The 27,944-nt window shown below is 43.5% G+C and overlaps 2 protein-coding genes across 3 annotated transcripts in view; one reads left to right on the top strand and one right to left on the bottom strand.

Annotated features, from left to right (window-relative positions):
* SIDT1 (SID1 transmembrane family member 1) overlaps window positions 1-1,145 on the top strand; it is a 50,605-nt gene extending 49,460 nt beyond the window's left edge. The window contains exon 27 of the mRNA XM_038133735.1: window positions 1,111-1,145. The gene's annotated coding sequence lies outside the window, so the exon portion shown is untranslated. The remainder of the gene's footprint in view (window positions 1-1,110) is intronic.
* Window positions 225-25,518, bottom strand: USF3 (upstream transcription factor family member 3). 2 transcript variants are annotated; one of them, XM_038133712.1, is made up of 6 exons: window positions 25,387-25,518; window positions 13,410-13,474; window positions 11,417-11,445; window positions 8,997-9,079; window positions 7,861-7,957; window positions 225-6,779 (listed from the first exon to the last, which is right to left on the bottom strand). In XM_038133712.1, exons 1-6 carry the CDS (start codon window positions 25,429-25,431, stop codon window positions 310-312), a joined length of 6,789 nt encoding a protein of 2,262 aa, XP_037989640.1. In that variant the 5' UTR covers window positions 25,432-25,518; the 3' UTR covers window positions 225-309. The 2 variants fall into 2 exon arrangements, with proteins under 2 accessions (XP_037989640.1, XP_037989650.1); XM_038133722.1 differs by lacking the exon at window positions 25,387-25,518 and adding an exon at window positions 23,661-25,364.
* Window positions 25,519-27,944: the final 2,426 nt, after the last annotated feature.

Consider the following 27,944-nt stretch of genomic DNA (forward strand, 5'->3'; position numbering starts at 1 on the left):
GGCGGCCCTTACCTTGGGACAACCGGACATCAAACCTGATTGTTGGAAAATCAACAACCAATACTCGCACAGCTCTCAATGTTGCATCCTTACCGTTTCCTAGTAAGTAAGCATTGCTATAGGCACTGGTGCTTTAGAGTCAGTAAGGTGGGTGGAAATACAACGGAATATGGAAAGTACCATACACATACATTGAGGCAAATAAACAGTGATGCTATGAATGGTCTCTCCAGGGGTGACACTAAGATCTGCTTCCTTCTTCTTAAATATATAAACAACAAATCAGACCAGAAGTCAGTCTGCCAGTTTTCATACAGCTGAGCTGCAGTCATGACCTAAAATATGGCTTATATTGTGGGCAGGGCGGTTTGAGGGCTGCTTGGAAGAGTCTGAAGCAGAGGTGTTTGCAATGGAAAGCAAAGGTGACATCGCTGAGCCATCTGGAGGAAGAGCTGTGGCTATTTCTGGAAACAAAGAAGTTAAATTAAAATTAGATAAGTGTGATGTGTTGGTCATGTGCATTGGTGGCATATCTGGAAGCAAAGGAAAACTCGGCTGAGCAAAACCAACAGGCCTGGGAGGAGACAAAATGGATCCAAATCGATTGTTTAAACCTCCACTGCTTGGCTTCTCCGTGCTTGGGTTCGGAAACATTTGATTGGGAAAGTAAGGGATAGAAATGTCATTGGAGAGGGTAGGGTGGGCAGGAGAGTAGGGTGGATAGAAGGATGGCAGTGTATTCTGAGGATCAACTGGGATTAGAGCTGGTGTCCGAGTGGCACTAGGCTGAGTGACCGGTGGGATGAAAGAAGCATTAGCATTTATTGGTGGATTCATGCCACCCTCCGGAATAAAAGGGAATCCAAAATTCTGGGAGAGCGTATGTTGGTCAGGGGCCGCGTTATCGTTGGACACTTGAGGGCCATCAGACATAAATCGGACAATGCTTCCTCTTTTTTCTATCGTGGACTGTTGGCGCCCAAGGATCATGCTGCCACTGGTGGAGAGAGGAAGATGGGGAAGACTAGGGTCAAAAACATTTCCATGTCTCTGATTTCCAGATCGATTCCTTTCAGGCTGACGTATTTTAGAACCTCCATTGTCTTGCAGAGGATGCCTCGAGCGCTGAGTGACCGAAGAATTTGGCTGATGAACAGAAGGCTGCCCTTGCTCGCCGTTTCCATGAGAAACTGCAGGGTGAGGGTGAGTTGGCCTCACAACTCCATGCATATTGCTGGAAACTGGTGTATTCATGTGGTTCTTAGTTCCGTGACTGTCCGTCATCCTCATGGGGTTGGACTTCTGCACAGAGATGTTCGGGCTTGTATTGCGACCCTGAATGTCCCCTGAGGAAGAAGAACTCGAAAAAGGAATAGTCAGTGAACTGTTCCTTGTGTTAATTGCCCCAATGGACATGTCACAGCTTTCCCTGCTCTGGCCATCGCCATCCCTTCGGATGTGGACGCTCTCCCGTGCTGGGGGACAGTTGTACTCGATTGTGGAGGAGGCACCACACTGCGTGTTCCTTTGATGTTCTGGGATTGATCTTTGGCTTCCACTGACTTGATCTCCAAGGTGAGGGGCGAGCAAACTCTGCATGAAACTTTGGTGGCACGTGTTTTCGTTTTCCCTCGATGGCAGGGAATTCCCTGTTGGAATGCCCTGTACTGGCTGGTAGGGCAGTCTCTTCTGCCTCTCTATGGATGGCGCAGCATTCTGACCTATTCTGAACGCTTGTGACTGCATGCCCCGGAGGGAGGACACAGAATTGCCAATTTCACTGTTTCTTGAAGCCTGTACGTCGAAATTGCCCGTCGGTTGTTGATTGGGTCCAGAGGGCTTAAATGTTTGGCAGTCAGAAAGACGCTGCACATCTGAGCCAACTGTGTGGTCAACTGACAAGCGGCCCTGCATATTGTGAATCGCCAACCCTTTACTTCTAGAAACATCAAGATAGCTTCTCATTTCAAGCTGGTCAGAAACCCTAGGGCCTTGAAGAGATATTCCTATTCTCTGCTCGGAATTAGAGGGCGTCTTCCCAATGAGAGCCTCAGCAGAGTAGCTGGAAACTCTGTTTCTTTCCTGCCTGTGAGGGGTACATGTCATATCTGATGGTCTGGAAACAATACTGGCCTGGGACACCATTTGCTGCTCTAAGCCTCTCGAGGTCATAAGCCTTTGCATCTGATTGTGCCCTGACACGTGTTCTGAAGTGGAACCTTGCTGTCTGCTGCCAACATCTTGTTGCTGTTGATGCATAATATCCTGATTGATATGGCTCTGAGGGTGGTTATGGTGGTTTCTGTTTGTTGCAGGATTTTCACAGTTCTTTTCAGGCTGGGATGCTCCAAAGTGCTGCTGCATCTGCTGCTGCATTTGTTGGTGGTGAGGATGGGGCTGACCACCCTTCTGCCGTGTTTGATCACTTCCGTGGTGTTTTTGCTGTAGAGAAAGCTGTGTGGCTTGTGTTCCTTGGATGAGATTCCGTTTCTTTTGCATCTGCACCTCCTGCTGTATCGTTCGCTGTTGGTGGACGCTGTGGGGCTGAGAGTGGACTGGGTTTTCCCCGTGAGTGACGTGGTGCTGCAGCTGGTACAAGTGGTGCCTCTCTCTTAACTGCCCAGCCTGCTGCTGCTTCAAGTACGGGTGATTACTGTGAAGGTGAGAGATGCCTTGGGCAGGGACATGTTGGATTGGCTGCAAGTGCTGCCCTGCCTGGCCTGGCTGCTCTGAAAGCGGTGGCTGAGAACCGCACTGAACTTCAGTTTGTCTCAAAGCCGGCGTTACGAAATTGCTGTTGGGTGGGAATAACCTATTGAGGCCATCAGCGTGCCCTTGATTGCTCACAGGTGCCACTGAATTGGATGTATTAGGAGGAATCTGACTAACCATCATTTGTGTTTGATCAGCAATACCCTCTGGTGTCCGGTTCATCAGCGCCATCCCCTCAAGCCTTATGGGTGCTGTCTGGCACTGCTTTTGCCTCTTTGCTGTAGAAAGCAGAAGGTCATCCTGAACGGCCCTCTTGGCAGAGTCTTTGCGACCTTCATGGTTTTGCTGCTTTAAGTGTGACTCCTGCAGCTGGGGAGCCTGCATGCTGCTTGCCCTGATAGCATTCAGTTGTTCCTGAGCATATTCACTCATCAGAGCAGGTCCCGGAGACGGACTGATGTATGTGCTAGATGGAAGGGGGAGGCTTACGGTTGCTGGGATGCTTGCAGGCTCTGAAGACTGGGATAAACCCGAGCAACTCACCAGGGGATGGACAATGCGGCTCTGGTGTATCAGATTATTCACGCTTAGACTGGTTATGCTGGGTGTCTGCGAAGTGGAAATCTGCAAAGGAGTGTTTGATGTTTCCACACCTCCTACAGAGCAGCTTGGCTTCTCAACCTGCCTGTCGACATTTGTCTGTACTGTTTCATGAGCACTGAATTTGTTTGCTGCCACTTCCAGTGGCCCTGCGTTGTTTTCTTTCACTGGCTGAGGTTTAAAAGGCGGTTGCTCTCTCTCCAAAGGTGCAACCTCAGACTTAGAGATGACATCCCTCGTGTTAACCTGTATTCCCCCTCCACCTTTCTCAAGGTTTTCCTGGTCAAAAATAGCTCTTGCTGCAAGAGCTACAATGTCAGTCTGTTCTGAAAATGTGCAGCTGTTACAGGTACTGGTAGAGGTGCTGCTTGTGACATCCTCTCTGGTCGTATCTGGCAACATAGATGCAACTGAGAAGCCTCGACTGCTGCCAGAGCTGGTTGACATGGGGGAGTCTGCCTGCCTGCTAGTAATAAGGGAAGCACTGACTACTTCCTGATCAGAGATGCAGGAGTGAGGCTGGGAGAGAGTGTCACTTTCTGTGTTCATCAGCAAGAGTTCCTGCTTCTCAGGCAAATCAACATTTGATTCTGCTGATTTAGAGTTTTCCATAGGAAAATTAGAATGCTCCCCCTGAACAGTAAATGATGAGGTTTTTTCCACAGCTGTTCTTTCTTTTGTGAGATCAGACAGCATTTTGGTTAGACCCTGTCCTTCTAACAAGTCCTCATCTTGCATTACCACTGAGGAATCCTGCGCAACATTGCAGGGCTCCGAAATCATTCCTGCCTTGGAAGTATGACCTGCTGTGTTGCTCTGTGCTGCTGAAGTCCCATTTGCAACCTGCAAGTGTGTCACCTGTGCTTCTTTACCAGAGGATGTTAAGGTGTTGGGGGGTTCGCAGGGTTTGAGAGACTCCGACGGGACAGACGCAGTTGGTGGGTGGCTCTGAGATCCCTGGGCCTGCTGGCGAGGAGCAGCATCTTTGGCTGGAGGGGGAGCGAGCAGCAGCTGCTCTGACACTACAGACTGCAGCGGTGAGGAAGCAGGCACCTCTGCCATGCTCGGCTCTGGAGCAGAGGGGGTTTTCACTGCCTGTTCGGAGCTCACAGCCTCTTTGGAGGGAGAGTCAGAAATGCTGACGCCGCTCGATGCAGCCGCGCTGCCGGCCTGCGGTGTGGTTACAGCCTGTGATGCTGCTGGGGCGTTTTCCGGCGGCCCTTTGCCACTTGAGGGCTTTGCCACCGTTTCCACAGGAGCACAGTCCACCTTCCCTGCATCTTTGCAAGGAACTGCTGGGCAGCCCACTTTATTATTGACTGTTAGGTGTTTCTTTGTGCTTGGCTTTTTGTTTGTCCTTTTTGATTTTGCACTGGATGGCAAGCCAGCAGCTGTTTTTTGCGGGGAAGCGTTTATGGAATTAGATGCACTGGTTAATACTGAAACCTCTGCAGGCACTGAAGATGCCACAGAATTTGGCAATGACACACAGTTGACTGTAGCAATCTGGTTATTGACAGTTGCAGGATTGGTGGGGTGGCTGAGAGACAAGTGCAAGCAGCTCTGTCCAGCCATTTGCGATATGCTTTGATTGAGGTTAGCTAAAGCACCAAATGTGTTGAGGGCAACGTTGGTATTTGGATCTTCGCTGGTGGTGGGCTGAATAATTTGCATAGGGGCTTGGTTTGAAGCTCCAGATGAAGACATCACAGGCTGCAATGCAAAAAGCTGCCCATTCAATGAGATAGTCTGAGGGTGCTGTTGGTTGGACATTGTCACTGAAAATGTCTGTGTAGAGCTAGAAGATGGCAAAGAAGATGGCCTTGGTAATATATGGACAAGGTGTTTCCCTCCGAAAGTCTGTGGAAGAGAAGCATTTTGCATGGTGCCACTGGAGTTGGCAACTGCAGTCGGCCCATTCACGGGAACTCTTACAGAAGCAGAAGGCTGAGCAGAGAGGAGGGGAAGAGAATTCTGATTTGCAGCTTGTATAATTACAATTTGCTGACTAACATTTTGGCTGGGAACTTCCGCTCTCACAATGGGTGGGCACGGAGCAGGGTTTGGAGGCTGGAGAATGATGACATTCTGGTTAGCTGGTGCTCCTGTCACAGCTGAGGCGACTGGCTGAGCCATCTGAATCACCTGCATGGCTGAGTTTAATGGAAGGATATTTCCTGCAGCCTGAGCTTTAACCTGTGGCTGGCTGATTAAAGGCTGTATAGGTACAGGTGGGCACGAGGGCAAGGTAACTACAATCTGTTCAGCTGCCTGGCCATCCCCAGGCAGAGAAGCATGCAAGCTGATACTTGTAGTCAAAGGCCTGCTGTGGGCAGAAGACACAGTCCCAGCACCATTGACTGGCTCGCTGAGGAGGGCAGTCATTATCCCGGATGGTGTCTGGCTCAGCGGCTGAACCGTGTTTCCTGCCAGCTGCAAGGTTGTCCACGTGGTCTGTGTGTTCCCAGCTGAAGGCATCCGGGTAAGGCTACTCATGTTTTTCAAGTCTGAAGTGCCAACACCTGAAGAGCCTGAAAAAGACCAGCAGTTCTCCAGGGGACTGGCAGCCAGAGTGCTTATTGCTGTCACAGCCTTAACTCCTTCTGCTGCAGACGTCGCAGGCGTGCCAGCACTGCTGACCACGTCCGTACTTTTGGGGACATTTGCAGAAGAGCAGCTCTCTGCAGCAGACAGTCTCACAGGTGGCACACAAGCTGTGTCCGTGGTTGAAACAGCGCAGCTCTCCTGGATGTCACTCCTGGAATTGTGTGTATTTGAGCAAGGTGCATTCACCTGCTGACCTTGGGAGGATTCCACAGAAGCACTGGAAGGAAGGCTGGTTCCCTGCGGGAGTGTTTTCTTTGTGGATTTAGTGCCCTCCTCATCACTTTTACTTTTGGGGGGATTTTGCTCATTCTGTGGTGCATTACTTGAAGAACACTGTAGTTCCTGTTCTGCTGCAGGCCGAGGTGTGCTCTGTGAGCTGGCAGGAGCAGCGGTGGGCACACCTCGCTCGTTCTCCGGGGTGGAGAGCTCAAGAACATTCCCTGCTGGAGCTGTCTGAGCAGAAGCCAGTGGAGAAACTGTAGGTTGTGACCATGGCTTATTTTCTGTGGGATAAATACCAGCAATCGTCACAGGGGTCACTAGGTTGCAAGTTCTCTGAACTGGCACAACGTTGGCTGTCTGCTTTTGTAAATTATGACCGACATTAAACGTTATTCCCTGCACAGATGCTCCCTGGTTATTTCCACTGGGCTGAGTCCCATTTGAATAGACAATGATGTTCTTTTGAACCTGATCACTGGGAATAACAACTGAGACCTTGGCATTTTTGAGGTTTCCTTTCCAGTGGATTGTAGGGTCATCATATAAGCAAATATCATTTGCTTTCAGTAGCTCAATGTATCTCCCGTTTTCCTTTTGCAGTTCGTCCAACTGTTTCCGGAGTTTTTTTATCTCTTCAGCTACAAAACAGTGAGAGCACTCCATTACATCAGCACCAGAGCAAATAATGAAATAATGTTACCACATGATTTAGAGAGTAAACACTGTGTAGTAATGAAATAATTTGTAGAAGTAAATATAATAAATTGTTAATAATGTATGTTCTTTTCAAATGGTTAGCACAACCTATGTGCTCTTATCCTGACAAGTCTCTCTACTGAATGGGACAGTGAATGAATTTCACAGACTATTCCATTACCAATAATAGGACAGAACAAATTACTTAGGAAAAAGCACTAGGACTAACCCACATGAAACTGAATGCTAATCAAAATTGTTTAATTTCTGAAGGAAAGACAAGCACTTTAATATTTTTTCCCTGCTCTTTTGCAAACACCAAAACTGTTATAATTAATAAGCTTACAGCTTTCCAGAAGAATTAAGTTTCATTACATCTAAAAATTACAGGCAAAATGAAATACAAAGCACTCACATAAAGCCACAAAAACTGGCAATGCACTTGGAGATAGCTCACCAAACCGGGAAAATCACAATAAAGCAAAAATAAAAATCACAAGCCACAACATTAGCCCTGAGATTATTTCTGTCACACCTCCATCACTGTACTTTTACACATCTATTCAAGTAAATTTTATACGATGCATTATATTTTTATAAAATGAGCTGTTATAACTTTTACAGCTTTTCATATTAAAAAAAAAAAAGCTTTATGAATGAAGAAAAGTTCATCTTTTCAATGAGAAAAAATCTAACTGAAGTTTGTCAGAAATCATTCTGGTCACTACAGTAGAATAAACTGGGGCAGAATTTACCAGATGATGCCACATCACCTATAAGCTCTGTAATTACTTTACATCACAATGCAATTGCTTCATTATCTGATAGCTATGTGCCAGAACACTCACTTGGGCATTCTGTTGGCTTTTCATTTTAAGATATTCTAAGCAGCTGTATTTTTCCTGTGTGTGCATAATTTCTTGGGGTTCCCGTTAGTGCCTCCAGGCTTTGTTGTTAGCCAGTAGAGACACAGCAGAAGTGAGGGACAGACATTCTAGGGCCCCCAGCAGCACCTGTACTTACCCTGCTCATTGTTCCCTCCATTTAACAGAAGTTCATCATTCTGTCTTTTCATTTCAGTTATGTACTTAAAGGCCTGATCCAGGATCATGTTCTTGCTCTGTAAAAGAAAACACACATATAAAATGAGAAGAAAGGTCTAGAATTTGTAAATCTATTAGTGATGAGGCTGCACTTACTCCAAGAGGTTTTTACTTTAAAAATATGCTCTGAATATCACTGGGTAGAGTTTGTTTTCTTCTGGTTTGGGTTGGGATTTTTAGAGGTTGTTTTTTGGTTTGGTTGCTTTTGTAAAATGAAACTACAGGTTTTGTGAGTGATGCTGACCCTAAAATGCCTTGAGATTTTACAGAATAACATTTCCAGTGCTGGAGCTGACACTTTCTGATGCCCAGAGGTACATACTAAGGCCACAGATCCTGAACAGCCAGCATCCTTTCTCGCTGATCAGCCTAAAATTAATGCTCACTAATAAACATACACATCACATGAGATTTCCAGGATACTGCCTTGTAAATATTTTATTAGAAAGGCAACAAACATGGAACAACTATCCAGGGAGATATATGCATAATTTTGAAAGTAGTATACTAGGGAACATGGGAAGAGAAAATGACCCATCCACAATCATCTTTTTATGGAGCTATGCTTATTCTGCCTGCAAAACCTTTGTTCACTTCTTAATTTCTTCTGCTGTTTAATAGGAACAGTCTCTGATGGGGATTCCTCTATCTTGAAAAAGATGCTTCTGTGAATCAACCTCAGAGCATTTGTCTTGCATCATCTTTTGCAAGGAGAGTACCTTAAGTTACTAGTATCATAATTTCAGTTTCTGAATTGCTTTCAAGCCATTATATGAAGGACGACAAAAATAAGCAGTCGTATGCAACTTTTTTTTTCAGATAAAATTCTCCAAATCTATGTAACTATATTCATGTAACCCTGCACTTTCAAGTAGGAATTCTATTACAAGTAGTTTAAAAATACTAATAACTAGTGATATTTTTGATAATATTAGTTCAGACAGTTTTGCCTTCTTGCTAATACAAATAGTAAAATAAGTATTTAGACTTCTACAGACAAAGAAACATTTGGACATTTGACAGGAAACTTGTATGCATCTCTGGATGGACACTCACCTGCTTAAGTGCTGGAGAGCAGGGAATGAGTTCTCCAATTCTGTTTATCCCAGCATTAATCTTCTTCTTTCGATGTCTCTCCACTAAGCAAAAACAATATGTACTGTGTCATCTGGTTGGGTAAGTCAGCACAACAGCAACACAACTAGGATAATGTAAGGGCTAATAAATACATTATTTCATTACACATTGGAACCTGGAGTAACTTGAGTGAGGAAAAATGTTCCTCTAAAGGAAACCTCAGTTATCAAATTAATACTCACTGGAATCAAAGAGCCATAATGTAAATAGCCTTTAAAAGGTGGGGATATTTTGGACCCCTTAATGAAAAAGTAAAGTTCCTACAACTCAAAATTCAGGTTTTGAAATTGCTTTTTAACAGAGTTTTATGACACTCTCTTCAAAAGGCAGATTCAATTTGAAATTGATTAAATTTATGCATACAAAAAGCAAATTAACAAAGATTATGGAAAGAATTAGTTTCAGATTTGGGAAGCAAACCCATGCCTCTTAAATTCTAATGTCAAATTTAGCACCAAAAGAGAAATAATGTATATTTTACCAGTCTTCAGATTAAATTTTAAATTTATATTAACAGAGGAGCCTGACAACATTGAACATAGCTGAAGCTCTAGGTATATGGACTATCAGTTACTCTTTTCTATGTCCAAAAGTTTAACTGTTCCATAAGGTCTAACTGGCTGGGAGTAAAGAAAATACTGAATGGATAGTAGTTCCAATGAATTACCTATTTTGGAGAAGGTTGGTCAGAAAATGCTTCATTTATAATCTTCTAGTGGTAGCATTTACCTCTTCAATAGGTCTGAATATTGCAGAAAGGGTCTACACTGTAAGTCTAGGAGTGGTTTTTACAGACAATATCTGTTTTCCATCCACCACAGTCAGCCTCTTTCAAATATAGTTATCTCTCATGTAGCTACATTTTTTTAATCAGATATATTTCCACGTTCTATGCAAACTTAAAGCTACTAGATGTCTTTTTTAAAAAAAAGTGGAAAAAGTTCTGTCATGGCTTGGTCAGGACTCAAACCATTGTGTTGTTCATTATGCTGAATGAACCTTTTGATTTGTGCAATTGCTCTGCTTTTGGTGGCACACAGAAACAAACTGTGACCTGCAGGTGAGTGTATTTCATTTTGCTCCGTTACAAAAGACTCATTAATTTAATTTAATTAGTCTTATTTCAGTAGCCTGCCACTTCAATTTACCTTTCTCAAACAATTTTTTTTTGTATTTCAGGAGAGATTGCTGGCATTGACAGAGACAGGCCTAAATGCACTAAACACAGCAAGACAAATTTTCTTATGCAAGAAATTTACCATATAAATTAGAGCACCTCTGTAAAAATTAAAACACAGGACACTTGGGATTTAATATTTATATATCTTACTAATACATACACATATCACAGTGTTTGTGAAGTGCTACTCTTTTGTTTTGGTAATATTTGCAACGCTCTCCTCAGCTTTTCCATATATTAATGACTAAGAAAGTCATTAATTAATTAGGCTTGGAAGGAGCTGGTCCCCACATACTGCAGAGTTCAGCCCAGGTGATAAAGATTTTGGAAAGTTATCAACAAGTGAAACAGGAACTAGAAATTCCAATGAGGCCAACCATCTTAGAAGTAAACTTGATAAGACTGTTTCCTGATTCTTCTTAATTCTTAGGAAATTGGCCACACCCTGAGCACACTCAACAAGCACAGCACTGCACAGGCTTCACATGGAAACTGCTCAGTGGTTTTTCCAGCTGAGTTTGTGAAGATCACGTGATACTGCTGTTCAGGTAAAAGAAAAGCTGTAATCAATTTCTTTGGATAAACCAGGCCAAAGCCTGCCAGACTCCTCCCCAGTCTATCTTTCTGCTCCTACTTGTAGAAGATGCCATTGGCACTAGACACTGACTGGGTGCTGCCCAAGGGATGTGACTTCTGCAACGTACAGCCAACATTTGCACAGAATTTCTGGGGTGTCAATATCTAGGTGGGTGCCTTAGGAATAGGTTAGAGGAATACTTCTAAGCCAGGGAGCCTCTAAAGCTCTCAGGTAGGACACCTGTCTCTGTTTTGACAGAGGTGGATACTGGTTGCATGTGAATGCCTGTGCAGTTGTTTTCCTTTTGAATTGGACACAGGTGAAATAGTTTACTTCCTAATTTACTAGCCTTGGAAAGGCAGGTGCTCCTTCATACTTTAACTTTGTACTGTGGCAACCAGCAAACTGGAAACAATCTGCTCAGTTATTTTATGCAAGGACACAGAAAGGTGTTTGGTAGGGTGAGGCTTTTTCAGTGTACTAAACTCCTATGGAGGAACCTTCTCCATGTAAAGAATGTTTTACTACTCCAAAGCGTCTGTGCTTATTTCCAGACCAAACAGCAAAGCATGATGTTCCCACCTGCATTATGTGTCTCCCGGTTTTTCTTTCTGTGAAACATAAAGGGAAAAGACTCATGTGAAACTGAAGGTTAAAGATCTGCATACAAACAAATATTTCTTTCATTATTTCTATTACAGCTAAAAATACTAAATATTATAGTCCACTCTGTGAACTAGAATAGCAGAAAACACAATCAGATGTTCTTAGACATTGGAATTAAACAGTTTCTAACAAAAATTTGTTCATGTTTAGTCTTAAATCAATTGCAATACAACAAGTCCCAGTGCAATATTCCACTTGATTATTGGTACATATTTATAATGGAGAGCTGGGTTTTTATGTTCCTGTTACACTGTGCAGTGTTCAAAAAGGCCAAAGATTTTTTAAAAATAGTTTTGTTTCTGAGGAACAAGACAGTTAAGTATTTGTCTGAAATGTTGCTTTTACATTCACTGGATCATTGAAACAGGAGAAAACTTTACCATGCAAGTTGATTTTCCAGCCACATTGCCTTCAAACATCATAATTTCTGGTGTCAAAGAGGCTTCCTTTGTGAGAGAAACCAAAAATACTGGTTTTCTGCAGCTACTGTTCCTGTGCAGCTGCTGTTCCTTAATGTCTCAAAATTCTAAATAGGTGTGATTTCAGCATGTGAGGGTTGTGTTTGGTTTCGTACGTTCACCTGGGACCAGTGGACTGATGGCAACAATCATTGTGCAATGCCCCAAACTGCTTTTCTGGCAGTCAATACATTTCAAATGTATACTCGACATATATAAATAAGATGTACTATACACACGCACTAAGACAAACACTTCCAGGAAGTACAGTAAAGCAAAGTACGTGTTTTCTGGAAAAAGCAAAATTCCAGAAAAAAACAATTTTAAAAAGCTTCTGTCCAGCATCACACTCTCAGTCTGGATGTCTCCTAGGGTATGCAAAAAGCAGAGTAACATCTTCTGCTGTTCTTTTTGACTGTTACAGAACAGTCCAGATGTAACAAGGAATCTGAGGTAAGAATGCATGATACATGTGGAAGACATGTGTGATTACCATGAGGCACAGTATATCCTTTGTCCTTTGAGTTGATGCTGATTTCTAGTAACTCACTAAAGATAGTGTGCACCTAGAGTAACTTAGACAAGGATTACAAGACTGTAATGTTACTGCTACAGGTCAGATCCAGAGACATCTGCTAAGAAATAATGCTTAAAGATCATCATTAATACTAAATATACACAAGACTATAAGGACTGGACAGACCCAGCTGTCCTTTGGTTGACATTACCATTACAGAACACAAAATACTCTATTAGTCAGGTAGGAAAGAGTCACGAAATCTGCTAAGACTGAAAAACCTGTAGGACAAATCAGTGTTCTCTCTGAGCTTTTCCTGATCATAAATCATATCCTACGTGGTTAACTAGTGTAAGATGAATGCTGCATTTCGCTAAGGACTGAAGAACTCCCTTACCAATCAGGTATTAGATCACCCATGTTAATACAAAGGAACAAAACTCTGGAAAAGTTCTAGTGAGTGCTGAGTCACTTTGTTACAAATTTTGGTCAGGGTGTTGCTGTACAACCTCAAGGCATAGTTTGAGTTCCTGCAGAGATTTGAGATGTAAGACCCAGATTCCACTGGGAGCTGAGGAAGAGATCTAAATGACCCTATCAAAATTAGTATAGTTATCCCCTGATATCTACAAGGAGCCTCCACAAAAATACAGACTGTGCTCTAACCAAGGCAGCGATGCAGTTTTACACACATCAGAATAGTCAGTGAAATAATTAAAGAATCTATTTTGCCCAAGTGACCCAGGTAGATACATCTTTAACAAATAGTTTGGCATAGACAGGGCAAGAGAGAAACTTTTGGATCAACCCTGATGAGCACACAGAACTTCTTGTCCATACCCTTATTGCCAAACTTTTAGCTAGAAACTTTGTAACTGCAACATGACTGCAGATTACAGACCTAGGAAATAGCCCTTCTCCCACAGGAACTCACCGGTGCTGTTTCTTAGTAGGTGTCTCATTCTCTGTCATCTCTGGCATGGTTTCAGAGAAGAGAGCCTGAGGAAAAATCATGGAAAGAATTAGCAACTCCTGTGCTTTTCTGAATCCTTAGCCCATGACATTTACATGCCTTTGCCTTGGACCACAGGGATGGGGCCCTATTACAATGTAGGCACAAGTCCATGCCCTTGACTCAGGTCAGTTAATTTTGTGATATTAATAATTAAGTACATTACCTATTGAGATGTTTTGCAAAACCTGTCTGTGATGAACTGGTTTCTATTTCCTCAATCCCTTTAAATTTAGAAACTATTATAATCCCAACCACTTTCAGCAAACAAGAAGGATAGTTAAGAATATGACTGCTTTTCAAATGGGAGGAGGAACAGCTGAACTCTCCCTTATCAGCCCTTCCTCACTGAATATGCATTCAATTCCCAGTTCAAAATAAGGTATGAATGCTAAGCAAAAAACAAGCTACAATGAGGACATTTCATTAACTACAAATTTAGAATGCTTTTAATGTAGCAGATTACAAAACTTACTTGCTATTAAATTACTCTACACCTTAAAACAGCCAAAAATGACACCTGTAAGCTCTCAGATATGTAAAATTCAGCTAAAATTAAAGTTATGAATTAAAGTTATGTATAACAGCCTAATGAATTGCATCTAACTTGTCCTCATCTTGAACAGATTGGTATCCTGTATTTAGACAAACAAAAACATTATAAAAATACACAAAAAATGAGATTAAGTTAATGATGGTTGAACACATATCTATCAGAACAATGAATTTTAGAGAGCAAGTGACATAAGTATACTGTAGATGGCAAGAGGAAAAAAAGTAGATCTGTTTTTTTGATATGTCTGAGCTCTGTATTTACTTTCACAGTTCCTTTCACTCTCTCACCAACCAACCTGTTACTGCAACTCTTCCCATGGGCCCTCAAACTCCTTGTGGCTTCACCTTTCCCTGGCTCCTCCCAAAAAGCTCATTGGCTTTTTTTAACAGACTTCATATCTTTAGGGTATTTTTTGTCTGTTTGTTTGGACTGCAAGGAAGTGGGGGTGGTTTTTAATATAACTTTAAACACCAAGCAGTTCTTAACGTAAACTGAGCCTGCCACTACTGGCACGGACATCAAAAACAAATCCCCCAAATAATATCCTTACAAACCAGAAAGACAGACATCTATGGAGCTCCCAAAGCACTGCAGCATACACTTCACAAAGTGCTGCCGTGTTGCACACACCTGTGTGTGTCAAACTAACAGAAATAGTCTGTATTGTACCAGAACTGAATTCAGATACTGCTTTTCAGCCTTTATACTCTAGAAGTTAATTGAATGCCGTGCATTCAGTAAAGATTAGAGGAGGAGAAACATTAGGGCTGATGCTGTTCACCACTCTAATCTTGAAGTACTTTATTTTTCTGTTCCAGGGAAGACTTGGGAGAAGTTGGCAAACCATAAAATAAAACAAACAGGAAACAACCTATGAACAGATCCAACTCAGGGAACTCAAAGTGCCTGGAGATTTCAGGAACATAATTCAACTCCACCTACACGACAGTGTTCACACCATCACAGATATCTACTGATAGATTTTACCATGAGAAATATGGTGAACTGAAGTTATTTCTTCCCATTCTTCCCATTCTGTACAGACAGAAACCTTTGCAGTTTATTTGATACTCCACAGAACAGCTGAAGCTGGCAATACCAGGGAGGAGGCTTTCTTAAGGGCTGCTGAAAATATGGGCTTTGTGAATTAAAAAGAAATTAAAAATACTGCCTAGGTGGAGATTTCTGAGGGCTGATGAATGTTTACACTGTCTCCATTTCTCCCCCTCAGCTGTTCTATGACCAAAGCTTTGACAGTGGGTTTTCCTTTACTTCTTCCACATCAAGTATTGCTTCTTCATCACGATCCCTTGATGGATTCTCTAAAGCAGAAGACATGTACTTGCCTCATAAGCTTAGAGACAAATGTATTTTAAGTTCACTCATGAAATATGCTCACTTAACTCAGCTGAATGTAGCCTGCAGAGAAAATGTAGCAAAATCCAAATTCTTAAAACAGATGAAAAAGAAGTAACTCATATTTTTTATTTATTTAGTACCATGTTTTCCTTAAGCTTTTTGTAGTTAACAGCTTTCATAACATCAGCCTAAAATATTGATTTTAATTTAAATGCAATGTCATCCTCAGAAATTAAAGGATACTTTGTGTTCTGAAAATTTAAATTTAACCTATTTTAATCTCTTCTATAGTTCTGAGACATAGGGCATAAAGCTTAAAACCAATTTATTGAAACATCTTCTTGTCTACCACCCATCTTTCCAGGTAGTATTTAGCAAATTTTATGAAATCTCTTCTTCAAAACATGCACTCAGCAAATACAAGAAAACGTTAATTTAGATTATTTTATTTGGCATTATTTTTTCACTCCTTATTTAAGATTTGTTTCCAAACTTAATATTAATTTTAAAAAAGAAAATAATTATTCCAATCTGTTATCTTTGGCTGTACAAAACAAGCTTCCTTAAATTAGTATAGCCATCCCATTCTTCTGCATCAGGCAGAAAGAATAGTTTTTATATGCAACTTCACATATTCTGCAAACCTACCAGCAGTCCAAATCTTTCTTCCTCTTAATCTCCTTCAGCAAGCTCATGCTGTGACACTGCTTCAGTCTCACAGTTCTTACTGGTTTTGTATACCTCGTGTAGTTAGTAATGTAATGTATACACCTCTTAATGTAAAGCTAAGATCAGTTCCAAGACATAGACAAGAACTACTCAAATGCTTTTTTCCTGAGATAGTGTCTTCTTCATCCAAGCAACTGCTGGACCTCACTTCTCCAGTCTTCCATGCACGTTTCAGAACAAGGCTAGCTTTAATCAGGGACTTAGTCCAAGCTTTTAATGACAAGCACGGTGCCCTTGAGATCAAGAGACAAAATTGACTGCCCTTTCTTTATTCCCCCTTGGAATGGTTCTATTCTAATTTTGTATTTACCTAATAGAATGACTGCAGGAAAGGTAACTCAAAGCTGACCGTTGTGATTGTTACCTGTGTGTATTAACTACTGTGGCCTACCAAAGCAACCTGCCAAGACTATCATATAGGAAAATGAAAAAGGCTATTTTTCCTGACAGGAGGAAAAGCATCTATCAGTTTGGTTTCAGAAGAAATCAAGATTTCCCTGTTGTGTGCCCCTTAATGCCCTCCCTCTCAACAGCTGGGCCCACTGACTGACCTAACTGCAACCTCTCAAAGAAATGAAGTTCCCAATGCTTACAAAAAACTGGGAGTGAGCAGAGGAGGAGGAGTGAGGTCAGGCGAGGCACTGGACACGGCTGGGTCTGTGACCAGCTCTGCAGCATGGGTGTGCTGGCTGACCAGCTCAGAGTGGGCACTGCCACCTTGTGCTGAGGAAGATATTCCTGATGCAAACCAGTTGAGAGTTTCCCAGGCCAACCAAACCCTTCCCAGAGTTTCTGCAGAAGCTAAGAAAAGAAAACCAAAGCCAATAAGCTAAAACTTGTTACACGAGACAACCTTTTTTTTAAAAGGTGCTTGCAAATATCAGATAGAAAGAAAACTTAACTGCTTTTAGGTAATTTTATTCTGCCTCTTTTGTTTGTATTATCTAAACTCAAATACATTAGTACTTTTCCTCCTGCTGACTTAAAGCAATAAAGTTTTAGTAAGGCTCTTATAAAAGAACATGCAAGAGAACTAGAAAGAAAATGTTTCGGGTTTTTTTTGTAATAGCATTGGAGGAAGAGAAAGGGTAATTACTCAAGTGATATTCCCTCATACCTACATTGGTTTTGTTTTCATTTGTAATTTTTAAAATATCAATGGCAATTGCACTGGCCATTTAGTAACAAGCAGTTTTAGGACAGCATAAGTGTAGGGTCATTCTGAGAAATCCTGACCTAAGAAAACTTCATAAGAAGAAAAAATAAGAATCTTCCTGATCTAATCACCTGAAGAAACTAACCACCTGAAGATCCACCTCTCATATTTATTCTTCTTTGTCTACTGTTGTTCCCTCCCAAGTCTTCCTAAGTAAAACGTAATTTCTTTTTAAACCTTAGAGGAGGAGCAGAGATAGAGCTCATGTTCCCAGAACCAAGTATCTTACTCACTGTTTATGGTCGGGAAAATATTTGAGGAGAAGTATCTCTGCACATTTTGCACCCAGATGAGAGCTGCTGCCACTCTCACATTGTGCAGATGATCTCGGCACTGCAAACAAACTGAAGTGCACACGTGCAAGTAAAGGAAGATGCCTATGGAAACCACCTCCTGTGGTCTGGAGGAATTGTTATAGGGAAGCAGGCATTTGGGAGCTAAAGAGCTGTAATTATGGACCCTTTGCACAAGCCACAATCACAAAGACCAGAGCTCTCACCTAAAGTCTTCGGTTACTTTAGATCAAAACAAGGGGAACATCACTCTTTTCTTTAGGAAATCAAAAAAGGAATGACCAGGGAAATCCTCCTGATCCCATGTATTGTGCTGAAATTCACAAGTTACCACACACCAATTCCACTAAGGAAGTGAGAAAGTGTGAGAAATGTCTCTATGTTGCAAGACAGTGCTCATCTCCCTGGCTTCCAATGATCCGTGGTACACCTCAAAACCAAACGATTTTCAAAGGGAAGACAGACATCTAATTATGCTGCGCCTGACAACGGAGCCACAAGTGTGTTTTGATGGTGAAAGCTAAGTGGATACAAAGTGAATTGCAGGCAAGTTCCTCCTAACACAGGTCATCACCTCTGTGTGGGTTAGGGTGAGGTTACCTGGATCAGATGGCAAAGATTGCCTGCACCAGGCTGAGGCCGAGTGCTCTCCCGCTCGCTCCTGTGCAAGAGCAGCTGGTGGTGAGCCCGACCTTGCAGCAGCATGCTGCCTCAAGAACAAGTAATTCTTTTCCTAAAAAAACCTGAAACATACAAGTCATCATGGTCTCCAGATACTGTGACCAAGATGGTTATTTATAACTCGGGAATCCATCCATATATGAAAATTGTATTTGAAATACTGAAGACCGACTGGAAAAATGTAGAAGCTGTAAGTCATAGAATCACAAAATGGTTTGGGTTGGAAGGAACCTTAAAAATTGTCTCATTCCAACCCCCCTGCTATGGGCAGGGACACCTCCCACTAGACTAGGTTGCTGAGAACCTCATCCAGCATGGCCTTGAACACTTCCAGGGATAGGGCATGTGCAGCTTCCCTGGGCAACCTGTTCCAGTGAGAGCCAGCCCAATTCTGCTTTCTCATGTGACCTTGTCTCCAAATGAAATCTCTACCCAAAGAGCAGTACCTCGTCACAGAGTCTGACAACCAATTTAGAATTACAACATAAAAACATTCATTTTGGCTACAATGATTTAGCCAGAGCAGTATTCTTTGCTTAACTGCTTTGGTTTTAAGCTGAGCTCTTTTTGTTCTGCAGCTACAAGGATCCTCACAGAATCTGTTTATAAAGCCACACACGGTCCTGAGGAGGTATCAAGGCATTTTCTGACACGTGCCAAACTGCCTTGCTGCTCTCTCCTGAGGACCCTAACTAACAGTGCAAATATATCCTAGAACCGAAATGTTCAGGGCATCCAGAGAGTTTATGTGTCAAAATTTTTAATTCATCTTTTCAGATATGAGTCATTCAACACAAAGGATTACACAGTCAAGTTCTTAAATATTTTATAGGCTTGAGGTTTGAGAAATCTGACACAAACTAAGAACACATCAAGGGTTCATGATATAGGAAGCAATATTCTATGGGCCTGCACTACAAAGTTCCACGACATTATATAGAACAGATCAATCCTGAGATTCTGCTACAAACACTGCCCTTCCAGAGTTAAGGGATTTCCCTGTGAATCTCAATGGGGCCAAAGGCAAAAATGGCTGAGGTAGTAGGTACCAAAAAACAGAATTTCAGTTTTAATGTATAAGCTTATCAAAGAAGCTCACTAATTCCACTTTAATGAGCTTTCAAAGACAAGCACACACACACTCTGCCCCCAAACCCAAAAAAAACAAACACAATCTCCACAACTTTGCAATGCACATTTTATAGGCAAACTACTCACAAAAGGTTTTAGTGGACAGAAGGCTCATTCTCCTTCACAACCTCAGCACAATTACACCTCTGCTTTTCAGAGGTTTTTTTTCTTGGACCCATTAAGTGGGTGCACTGGGCAATTACTTCAGTTCCAGGAATGAAGGACTCATCTTGTAATCTGGATGTTTGACAGTTTTGAATAATACTGGCAGGGATAAAGCTGCACATTATTTTAATTACATTTAACAGAGAGGTCCAAACTAAAGTTATCTGAGCCCAGATGACCAGAGAAAGCAAGCACACTTTCATAACACTTTCAAAGAGGAAATTTAAAATCAAAATCAATGCACATTAGACATAAGAAAATACAACTACTTGCTGCAAATCCACAGAAGACCTGAATTCAAATAATTCCACCACTTTAGGAACTACTTATTTAGCTTATGAGAATTACTGTACATGAGCTATCCAGGGTGAATAAGTAGTTCTGAAAGCACTAGAAAAAGCAAATAAGACTACAGTAGAAATTTAGCACAGACAATGGAGAAGAAACTAAAACCAGATTTCCAAGTTACTACTTTGCATAGGTCTGAAAGGAATGGATAAAGGGGACTGATACCACAATCCTGCAAGTTTTACTTCATTAAAAAATCATTCCATAAAATTAAAATGTCTTACCTCTACTCCATCTTCTTCTTCTATAACTGCATGGAATCACCTCCCTATTGCCACCTAAGATTGACTTGGCAAAAATACCTTAAAGTGAAACTAGGAAGAACTCCATTGGGAGAACTCCAGTGGGAGAACTCCAGTGGGAGAACTCCAGTGGGAGAACTCCAGTGGGAGAACTCCAGTGGGAGAACTCCAGTGGGAGAACTCCAGTGCATTCCTTAGCAAAGGATAGCTCACACACTTAAAATTCCCAAGCTTAGGAAACACAAGGTCTTCCCATTCCCACCCAGAATAAAACAGAAAAACCACAAAGTAAGATGGACTGTAAAGCCTCTTGAGATAATCCACAGGTGGGATTCTCCCTGAGCCTTCTCTGCTCTAGGCTGAACAATCACAGCTCCCTCTCAAGACAAGAGATGCTCTTGTACCTTAATTGTCCTTGTGGCCTTTCAATGGACTCTCTACGGTACATCCATGTCTTTCTTATGCTGGGGAACCTAAAACTCAACACAAGATGCCAGGTGTGGCCCCACCAGTGCCAAGTGCAGCGGAAGGATGACCTCCCTCAGCTCACTGACACTCCTGTATCAAATGGGGCCCATTAGCTTCCTGTGCCACAAGGACACTTTGTTGGTTCGTGTTCAACTCGGTGTCCACCAGGTCCTTTTCTGCCAAGGTGCTTTCCAGCTACATGGCCCCCACCATATATTGGTATGTTATATATTTGTTCTTCCATATATATTTGTTCTTCCCCAAGTACAGGGTTTTGCCCTTGCTGAACTGCATGAAATTCCTATCAGCCCATTTCTCCTAGTGATGATTATCTTCCCCTACTCCTCCAAAACAATGCTGAGAGATGCAGCCTCTCCCTGGTTCACTGGCACTCCTCACCAGGAGGCCAGATGAGAACACTACTTCAACTTAAAATTGACTCCGCAAAAGGATCACAGAGACACCCCACACTCCCAAATAAGTACACTGAAACAACAAGATTGCTTCTCATGGTGACAGTGCTGGCTTAATATGTGTGAAACTATGACCCAAGATGATGCCAAAACTAGTTAAGCTTATCCAATTACACAAGAAAAATTTCCAGCAGGTGAGAGACTTATGTGGAAGAAGGAGGGATTTAAGCTATAGATGCACAGTATTTAAACACTCCTGAATTAAAGCATCTCTGAATATTAGGGATACTCCAATAGTGGAAAAATTATGTTGCTGATTTGGAGTAAATGAGCAAGCAGAGCTGCAGGATGAAGCTTTGTAGAAGAATTGTGTTCAATTTCTAGCTAACAGCTTCACTGATGCATGAAAGCAAAGCAGAGTCCAACTTCAAAGGTTGAAGGCTGGCATGAACTAAGTGTCCCTGAAGCCAACCACATTACAGACTACAGATGCAGACAGACACCCCGAAAGGACAGTATTATTTTCACTTGAACTTTAGTTACTTGAAGAATAAACAAATCTTTAAGCTCTCCTTTCCCCATAAAACCCTTACACTTTATTAACTGTGTCAGCAGGCTAACGGACCATGTTTTCTATAATCTTTTCATGGCATTGCCCACCACACCAAAAGCTGGAAAAATGGATTGTAGGTTCTGAGGAACCTGGATTTAGACCTAAAAGCTAATAGCTCCATACTTGGATCATTCCAGCCTCACTAGAGTTGGACCACAAAGAACCCATTCAGGTGTCAGAATACCAGCATGACTGAGATGCGCTTTCAGATGGAGCCGATTTCAATTCATGGTTTTCATGCTGGTCAGTTAACCTGACAGAATTTCAGGGAACTGAGTGGGAAAGGCATTTGCTACCAGGAAGCATGAAACATTTTTGGCAGCCCAGTACTTTCTTCTTATCTGAGCCACAATGGCACCCAGCGGGGCTGATGTAAGAGATTGCTATCGTAAGCCATGGCTGCAAAAGTAACTCATTCACCTTAGAGGACTAAAGCCATGGCTTTTCATACAGGAAACAAGCCCAGTTTACACACAATTTGTCAATCTTGTGCACACAGCAGAACCTCTTTTGTGCTTACTCTAAGCATGACAACAGCACTACACTGGTAAGGTAGCAAACCAAAGTACACTTTGGACACATTATGTCCACACGTAAAAGCTGGAATTGCATTTTAAACATCAAGTTAGGTCAGCATTACATAAACAGGGCACTGCACAACATTTCCTAATCAAGGAGTTGAAACCTTTACATGTTTTACTGTAATCTGAAATAACTCAAACACTGCTTGAACACTACCCCCCATTAAAACTGAATACATATCACGGCCCAGAGTTTCAGATGAGACACTTTTCAATTAAATAGCGCTACTGAGCCATGTCCCTGATGAAAATGTCAAAGAAGCTGTGCATACAACCCAGGTTTTTAAATGAAAATGGATGTGTAAATGTGTGCATGCATACAATCTAACAGCTTTAATGTTCCTGATCTTTTTGTAACAATTCCAGTTATAAATCTCAGGGCTCTGAAGAAGTGTACTTGCCTCCAGCCTGACAGACTGTCCATCCACAGTACCGCCACTCATTTTATAATTCTTCATCTCAGTTGTGTTTGTGATTCTTTCAATCAAATTAAATCCCTCAGGAACATGTTTTCCTATTTTGAAAGGTGTCCTTCAAAGTGGCACAGACTCTGTGGTACTTTTCATAAGTTCTTGTGGCACAACCAACCATGATTCATTGGGAATCAATGAATTGGTATCAAATGCTATGCTTCTTATACCTCCCCCTAGCCAGGTGTCACTTACAAAGTTATTTTTAAGACCTTAAAAAGCACTATTGTACAAAAATTAAACCACAGAATGGCTCTTGTCAAATCCAGCCCGTCCCAGCCCTTGAGTTCCTCGCACGTGAATTTCTTTCTACAGCATCCAGCTTTAACTCATACATTGTATTAATTCATATACAAGCGCGACACGCTTGGTTACAATGCCACACACTTTGTATCAAGGCACTTTGCAAATTAAAATTGTGCTTAAATACTTGGAATGCACCATCTCCAATCTCTCTGCAGCCTAATTCATTATACTTCAGTACGTGGAAGCCAGATGCGTTCTTATAACTTCAGCACATGGGGAGAAACCATCAACAACCAAACAGTGCTCAAAAAAGTTGCTCTGTAAGTCCTCCGCCTAAAAAGAGTCAGGACCATCCCCCACATTCACCCTAAGAAGAGCTGAGGTGAAGAACAGGTGGAGTAGCTCAGCCATCAGTGCCAGCAGAACACATTCACAAAATCTCTGCCTTCTTGTTCCCGAGATGTCTTTGACATTGCAGAGTACAGCTGAACTTCAGCTACAAACGGGAGGCCACAATGCACACAGCAGGTGTGGGCCAGGCACATGTCACAGCGTCACATGCCACCCAGTGACCGTCCCTTCAGTGCGTCCCTGGCCAGCTCCTCAGAACACTACTTCAAACACCAGGAATCAAAGCAGCAAAGCCACTATCAAAAACTTACATCCTAATTATCTCTTTGCAGCTGTCAGACTCCTCCAGGATCCACCACCACTTTTCATCTACTCCTTTAAAATCTTCCCATGTATCCATAACCTAAGGGAATATGTAAGTCTCTAAGGGAATAAGTAATTTCCAAACACTTCAAAATTTGCAATGCTCTTGTACCGTTTCACATACCTGACATGATATTTTGAATACAAGCACCTTAAAAATCATGCTCACAACACAAGCATTTTTCTAAGCTTATTTCCCATTCAGTGGCAAACAGATTTTCAGTTGTCAAATGTACTTCATCCCAAAATGTACCTATGAGTTACTGTTATGGCACTAATTGAAAATCAAAAATTGAAGGTTCTAAATCTTTCTAAAAATAAGCATTTACTCATAGGAAGTTTCTTCTTTCCCATTTGTCTGATTACTGCACACAATTTGTGAGCAACAAACGAGGCTCTGCAGTTGGTTGAAGTGCTACATAACACAGTCATATAAATAGATGGTCCCAACGACTTGTATATGAAAAGTAAAGCTCAAATCATGCCTCTAAAACAAGCTGTTACATCAACTGACTTCTGGATGCTTAACTGTGCCATCATTATCTCTGCTAGAAGTGCTTAATAACTGCATGTCTAGGTGAAATCTAATAGAAGTCCAAGCTATTATGTGAAAAGCAAATATACAGTTTTGTGATTTTTGTACTTAAGGGCAGAAACTCAACACACCACTACTCCCTTTTTCTTTGCCTTGCTTCCAATTTTTCCCCACAGACTTTCCTGGACAATGGGCATCATGCGCCAGAGCTGTACCTAACTATAGCTATGTCAATGGACTCAGCTCACTTGCGCTGTCACAGCGAGCTGCATTTTAGGTGTCCTGCCCTTAATGCGAGCAGTACCTGTGAGTTACAAACACTTCCGTGCCTGCCAATGTTGATTCCCATGAAACCGAAGCCTTCCAACTCTTTAAAGCCTCTGCTGCTGGCAAATTTGCCCGAAACCGGCCTGAGGGCTAAAATTAGCAGGCAGAGAAGGAACAGACAGACACATCCATCAGACTTCCTTCCTTCGGAGACCAAGCTCACTGTACGTCCAACGAGAAACGCTAGCTACGAGTGTCCGAATTCCAAGCAAAAAAGCTGTCCCTGGAGGCACACCATGCCCTGAGGGGGGCTGACCTGCCGTGGGGGTGTCACTGGACACGAGCACACCGCCGCGATGCACAGAGCACCCCGCGTCCCGCACCGCGCCGGGCAGATGCCAGGCTGCGGCGCGGCGCCCGCCTCTCGCTGCCTCCCAAGCGAACTCCCCGACTCACGCTCAATTGTCTGCAGCACCGAGACCGCAAAGCGATAAAGCCACGCCGCTCTCCAAGCCTTCGCCGCCGTTCCCCCGACTTTCCCTCAGCCCAGCCCTGGCACGGCAGCCCCCGCAGCCGCACAACTCCGGGGAGCACAGCCCGGGCAGCGCCACCGCGCCGCGGCCGCCCGGGGGCCGCACCGCCACGGGCCGCCCGCGCTCTGCAGCTGCGCCCCGGCCCGTCCCGGCCCCACAGCCCCTGCCCGGGACGGGCCGGGCACACCGGGGCCGGACAAAGGGGCACCGGCCCCACCGGCATCCCGGGGCGAGCGCGGCCCCGGCCCAGCGCGACGCCGCGGCCCCGCTGCCGCGGCCGCTCCGGGTCCGTCTCCTCCCGCTGCCGCTCCCGTCCCCGCTCCCGACACCGGCACTCACGGTCGGGCCGGGCGCGCTGCGCAGCGGCCCCAGCGCCGGGACCATCCTCCGCCGGGCGGACACCCCGCGCCAGCCCCGCCGCCGCCTCCGCGCCACTGCCCGCCCGCGCAGCCCACCCTGCTGCTCGCAACCCGGCCAATCGCCGCGCGCGGGGCCAGCCCTCGCGGCCAATCAACAAGGGCCGGGCCCTAGAGGGCGGTGCTCGCCCTCAACTGGGCGGGGCGGAGCGGGAGCGGGCCAATGGCCGTCACAAACATTGACGGCGCGGGCCAATCAGAGGGCAGGGAGGCAGAGACTGGCGTCAACAAGGTAAGGTGGCCGAAACAGGAACTGGCGGGGAGCGGCGTCCCGCGCGGCCAATGAGCGCAGCGGGAAGAGGCGCGCGGAGGGGCGGGCGGCAGCGCTTAAAGGGGCAGCGGCCGCCCCGGACGGGAGACGCTGCGGCGGCGTGCGGTCGGTTCTGAGCGGCGCCACCGGCAGCGGGGAAAGGACCACGCGTTATTCTGTGTGTGCTGCTGTCAGATGAAACAATCCCGTCCGGCCTGGGCGAGAATGACCCGAGCGCTGCCCTTCGCCGACCTCAGCCGCGGGGCGTGTGAGCCCTGAGCAGTGCAGAACAGCGTTCGTGCGCCGAACCGCTGCCCTGCCCCGCGGCAGTCAGCGCTCTGGGACGGCGTGGAGAGCAAAGACAGATAAAGGCTGGCTAAAGATTTGCTACGTGGAGCTGTCCATGAGGAGCCAGCCACGTCCTGTGACTGTTCTGTGCCACGACTGATGCTTTAATAGACATTTTTCCTTTAACTTTGTCACACGCTATGCTCACGCTTAGTTCTAGGGAAGAAGGCACTCCATCCATCTTCCTCATGAGTTAAATCAGAGTTTAGGAAAAGTGTTGTTTTATCCACGAAATGAAGGACTGTGGATCATTAACAACTCTCCGCTACCGCACTTTTTGCTTCCTCCTAATGCCTGCCAGTTATCATCCATGATAAGGCAGCTTCCCAGTTCCAGCCTGAGAGAGCATCTTTCTTCCCTGAGAAAGCATCTTGTATCCATATGCCTTCTTACAACATAATAGAGCAGGGACAAGTTTCTGGAGCAGTGTCCAAGAACTCTGCTGCTGCTGAAATGAGTCATAGCAGCAATCAGATGCTAAATAACCCTAAGCATTTTGTTTTGAATAGCTGCCACTTGCAAAATAACCTTGCAGCTGACATTAAGTGAAAAGCCCGTTTGCGAGCTGTGAAGAAAATTGAGGCCCAAGCTTTTTGCAGAGGAATTCTATCGTTACTATAAATACCAGCTTGAAAGTGTAAAGTAGCAATGTAAATGCAATTTTTCGCTTTTCATCATCTTTGGTTCTGATAGGACACAACCAAACTGGAAGACAAGCAAAATCTGAAATGCCACTGCTCCATCAATTTATTCCAATATAAACTGAGGGGGAGGTTTCTCTTCTAAAGGGTAGCGTGCTTTTTTTTGGTGAAGATTTTCACTAAATAGGCATCCCCCATCCAAGGCAGCAAAACTGAGTTTTCCTTCTGACACTCTTGTTGTGATCTGTAGTGTTTGAGTTCACAAGTGGTTAATACCAGTACAGGGTTAAATATCTGAAATACTGTGGCAAAAATCCAGCAGCAGGCAAAAATCCACAGGTGAATATCACATACAACAGGAACCTACCCGTTTCTCTTGGAGAATATAGATCTACAGTTATATGGCAAGATGGTTAAAAAAATGAAGAGCTTTTGTACAAAGACTTGCAAGGAAAGCTTTACATTGGATAGATAATTTGCTATTCTTCTGACAAATCAAGAAGTTTTGCAGCTTTATTTCAGATAGTCTTAATCAAGAACTTGAGTGCAATTTTTTAAAACTTTTTTTTTTAAATATTATTTAAATTCTTGGCGGCAGTGCAGGTTTGGGTTCAATAATTAGCGAGCAGTACTGGCCTAAGTCTGTATGATGTGATACAGCAGCTGACAGGCAATCAGAACACAGGTCAGTGCATCTTTCCCAGCGCAGGAGTTTCTTGGGCTATGGGTCATGTACATTCAAGGGAGTGAAAGAAAGCTGGCAACTCAGCAGTTTGGAGAGCTTCAGCTGGTGGTGCCACAATGCCTTCAGGCAGAATGGTAGCAAAGCTGAATGCTTTTACACTGTTGAAGCATTAAGGAGGAGGGAAGAAGGCAGAATGAAAAAGAGAGGGATAGAGTAACCATTCCATAATCTGTTTGAATTGATGCCTTGTTAGGGGCAAGAGAAAAGAACATAAGGCAGGACATTTGCCCCTTACAAAGCATCTGGATTAGATGGGCTGAATAGATTTAGAGAACTCCTATGGAAAGGAAACTAATACTGCCAGAAGCAGATGACAATGCTCATCTGACAAGACTGGTTTGGTAGATTCTCAAAAGGACTTCACATAAGAGCTTTTGCACAGTAATCTAAGATACTGCAGGATCAGAGGATAATGTCCTCACAGGGACAGAGAACTGATGAAGACAGAACAATCCCACTGTTCCACATGAAGTGAATTCCTGACCAATCACTCATTT

The sequence above is a fragment of the Motacilla alba genome, chromosome 1 (assembly GCF_015832195.1).
Source record: "Motacilla alba alba isolate MOTALB_02 chromosome 1, Motacilla_alba_V1.0_pri, whole genome shotgun sequence".
In the NCBI taxonomy this organism is placed as follows: domain Eukaryota; kingdom Metazoa; phylum Chordata; class Aves; order Passeriformes; family Motacillidae; genus Motacilla; species Motacilla alba.

What these genes read in the sequence shown, in the direction of transcription:
- USF3 (XM_038133712.1), bottom strand. Translation starts at nt 25,431, where the DNA reads ATGGTCCCGGCGCTGGGGCCGCTGCGCAGCGCGCCCGGCCCGACC. An exon ending in GCAGCGCGCCCGGCCCGACC is followed by an intron (nt 13,475 to 25,386) that starts GTGAGTGCCGGT and finishes ATTTTTCCTCAG; the next exon opens with GCTCTCTTCTCTGAAACCAT. An exon ending in TGGAGGGAACAATGAGCAGG is followed by an intron (nt 6,780 to 7,860) that starts GTAAGTACAGGT and finishes ACTGTTTTGTAG; the next exon opens with CTGAAGAGATAAAAAAACTC.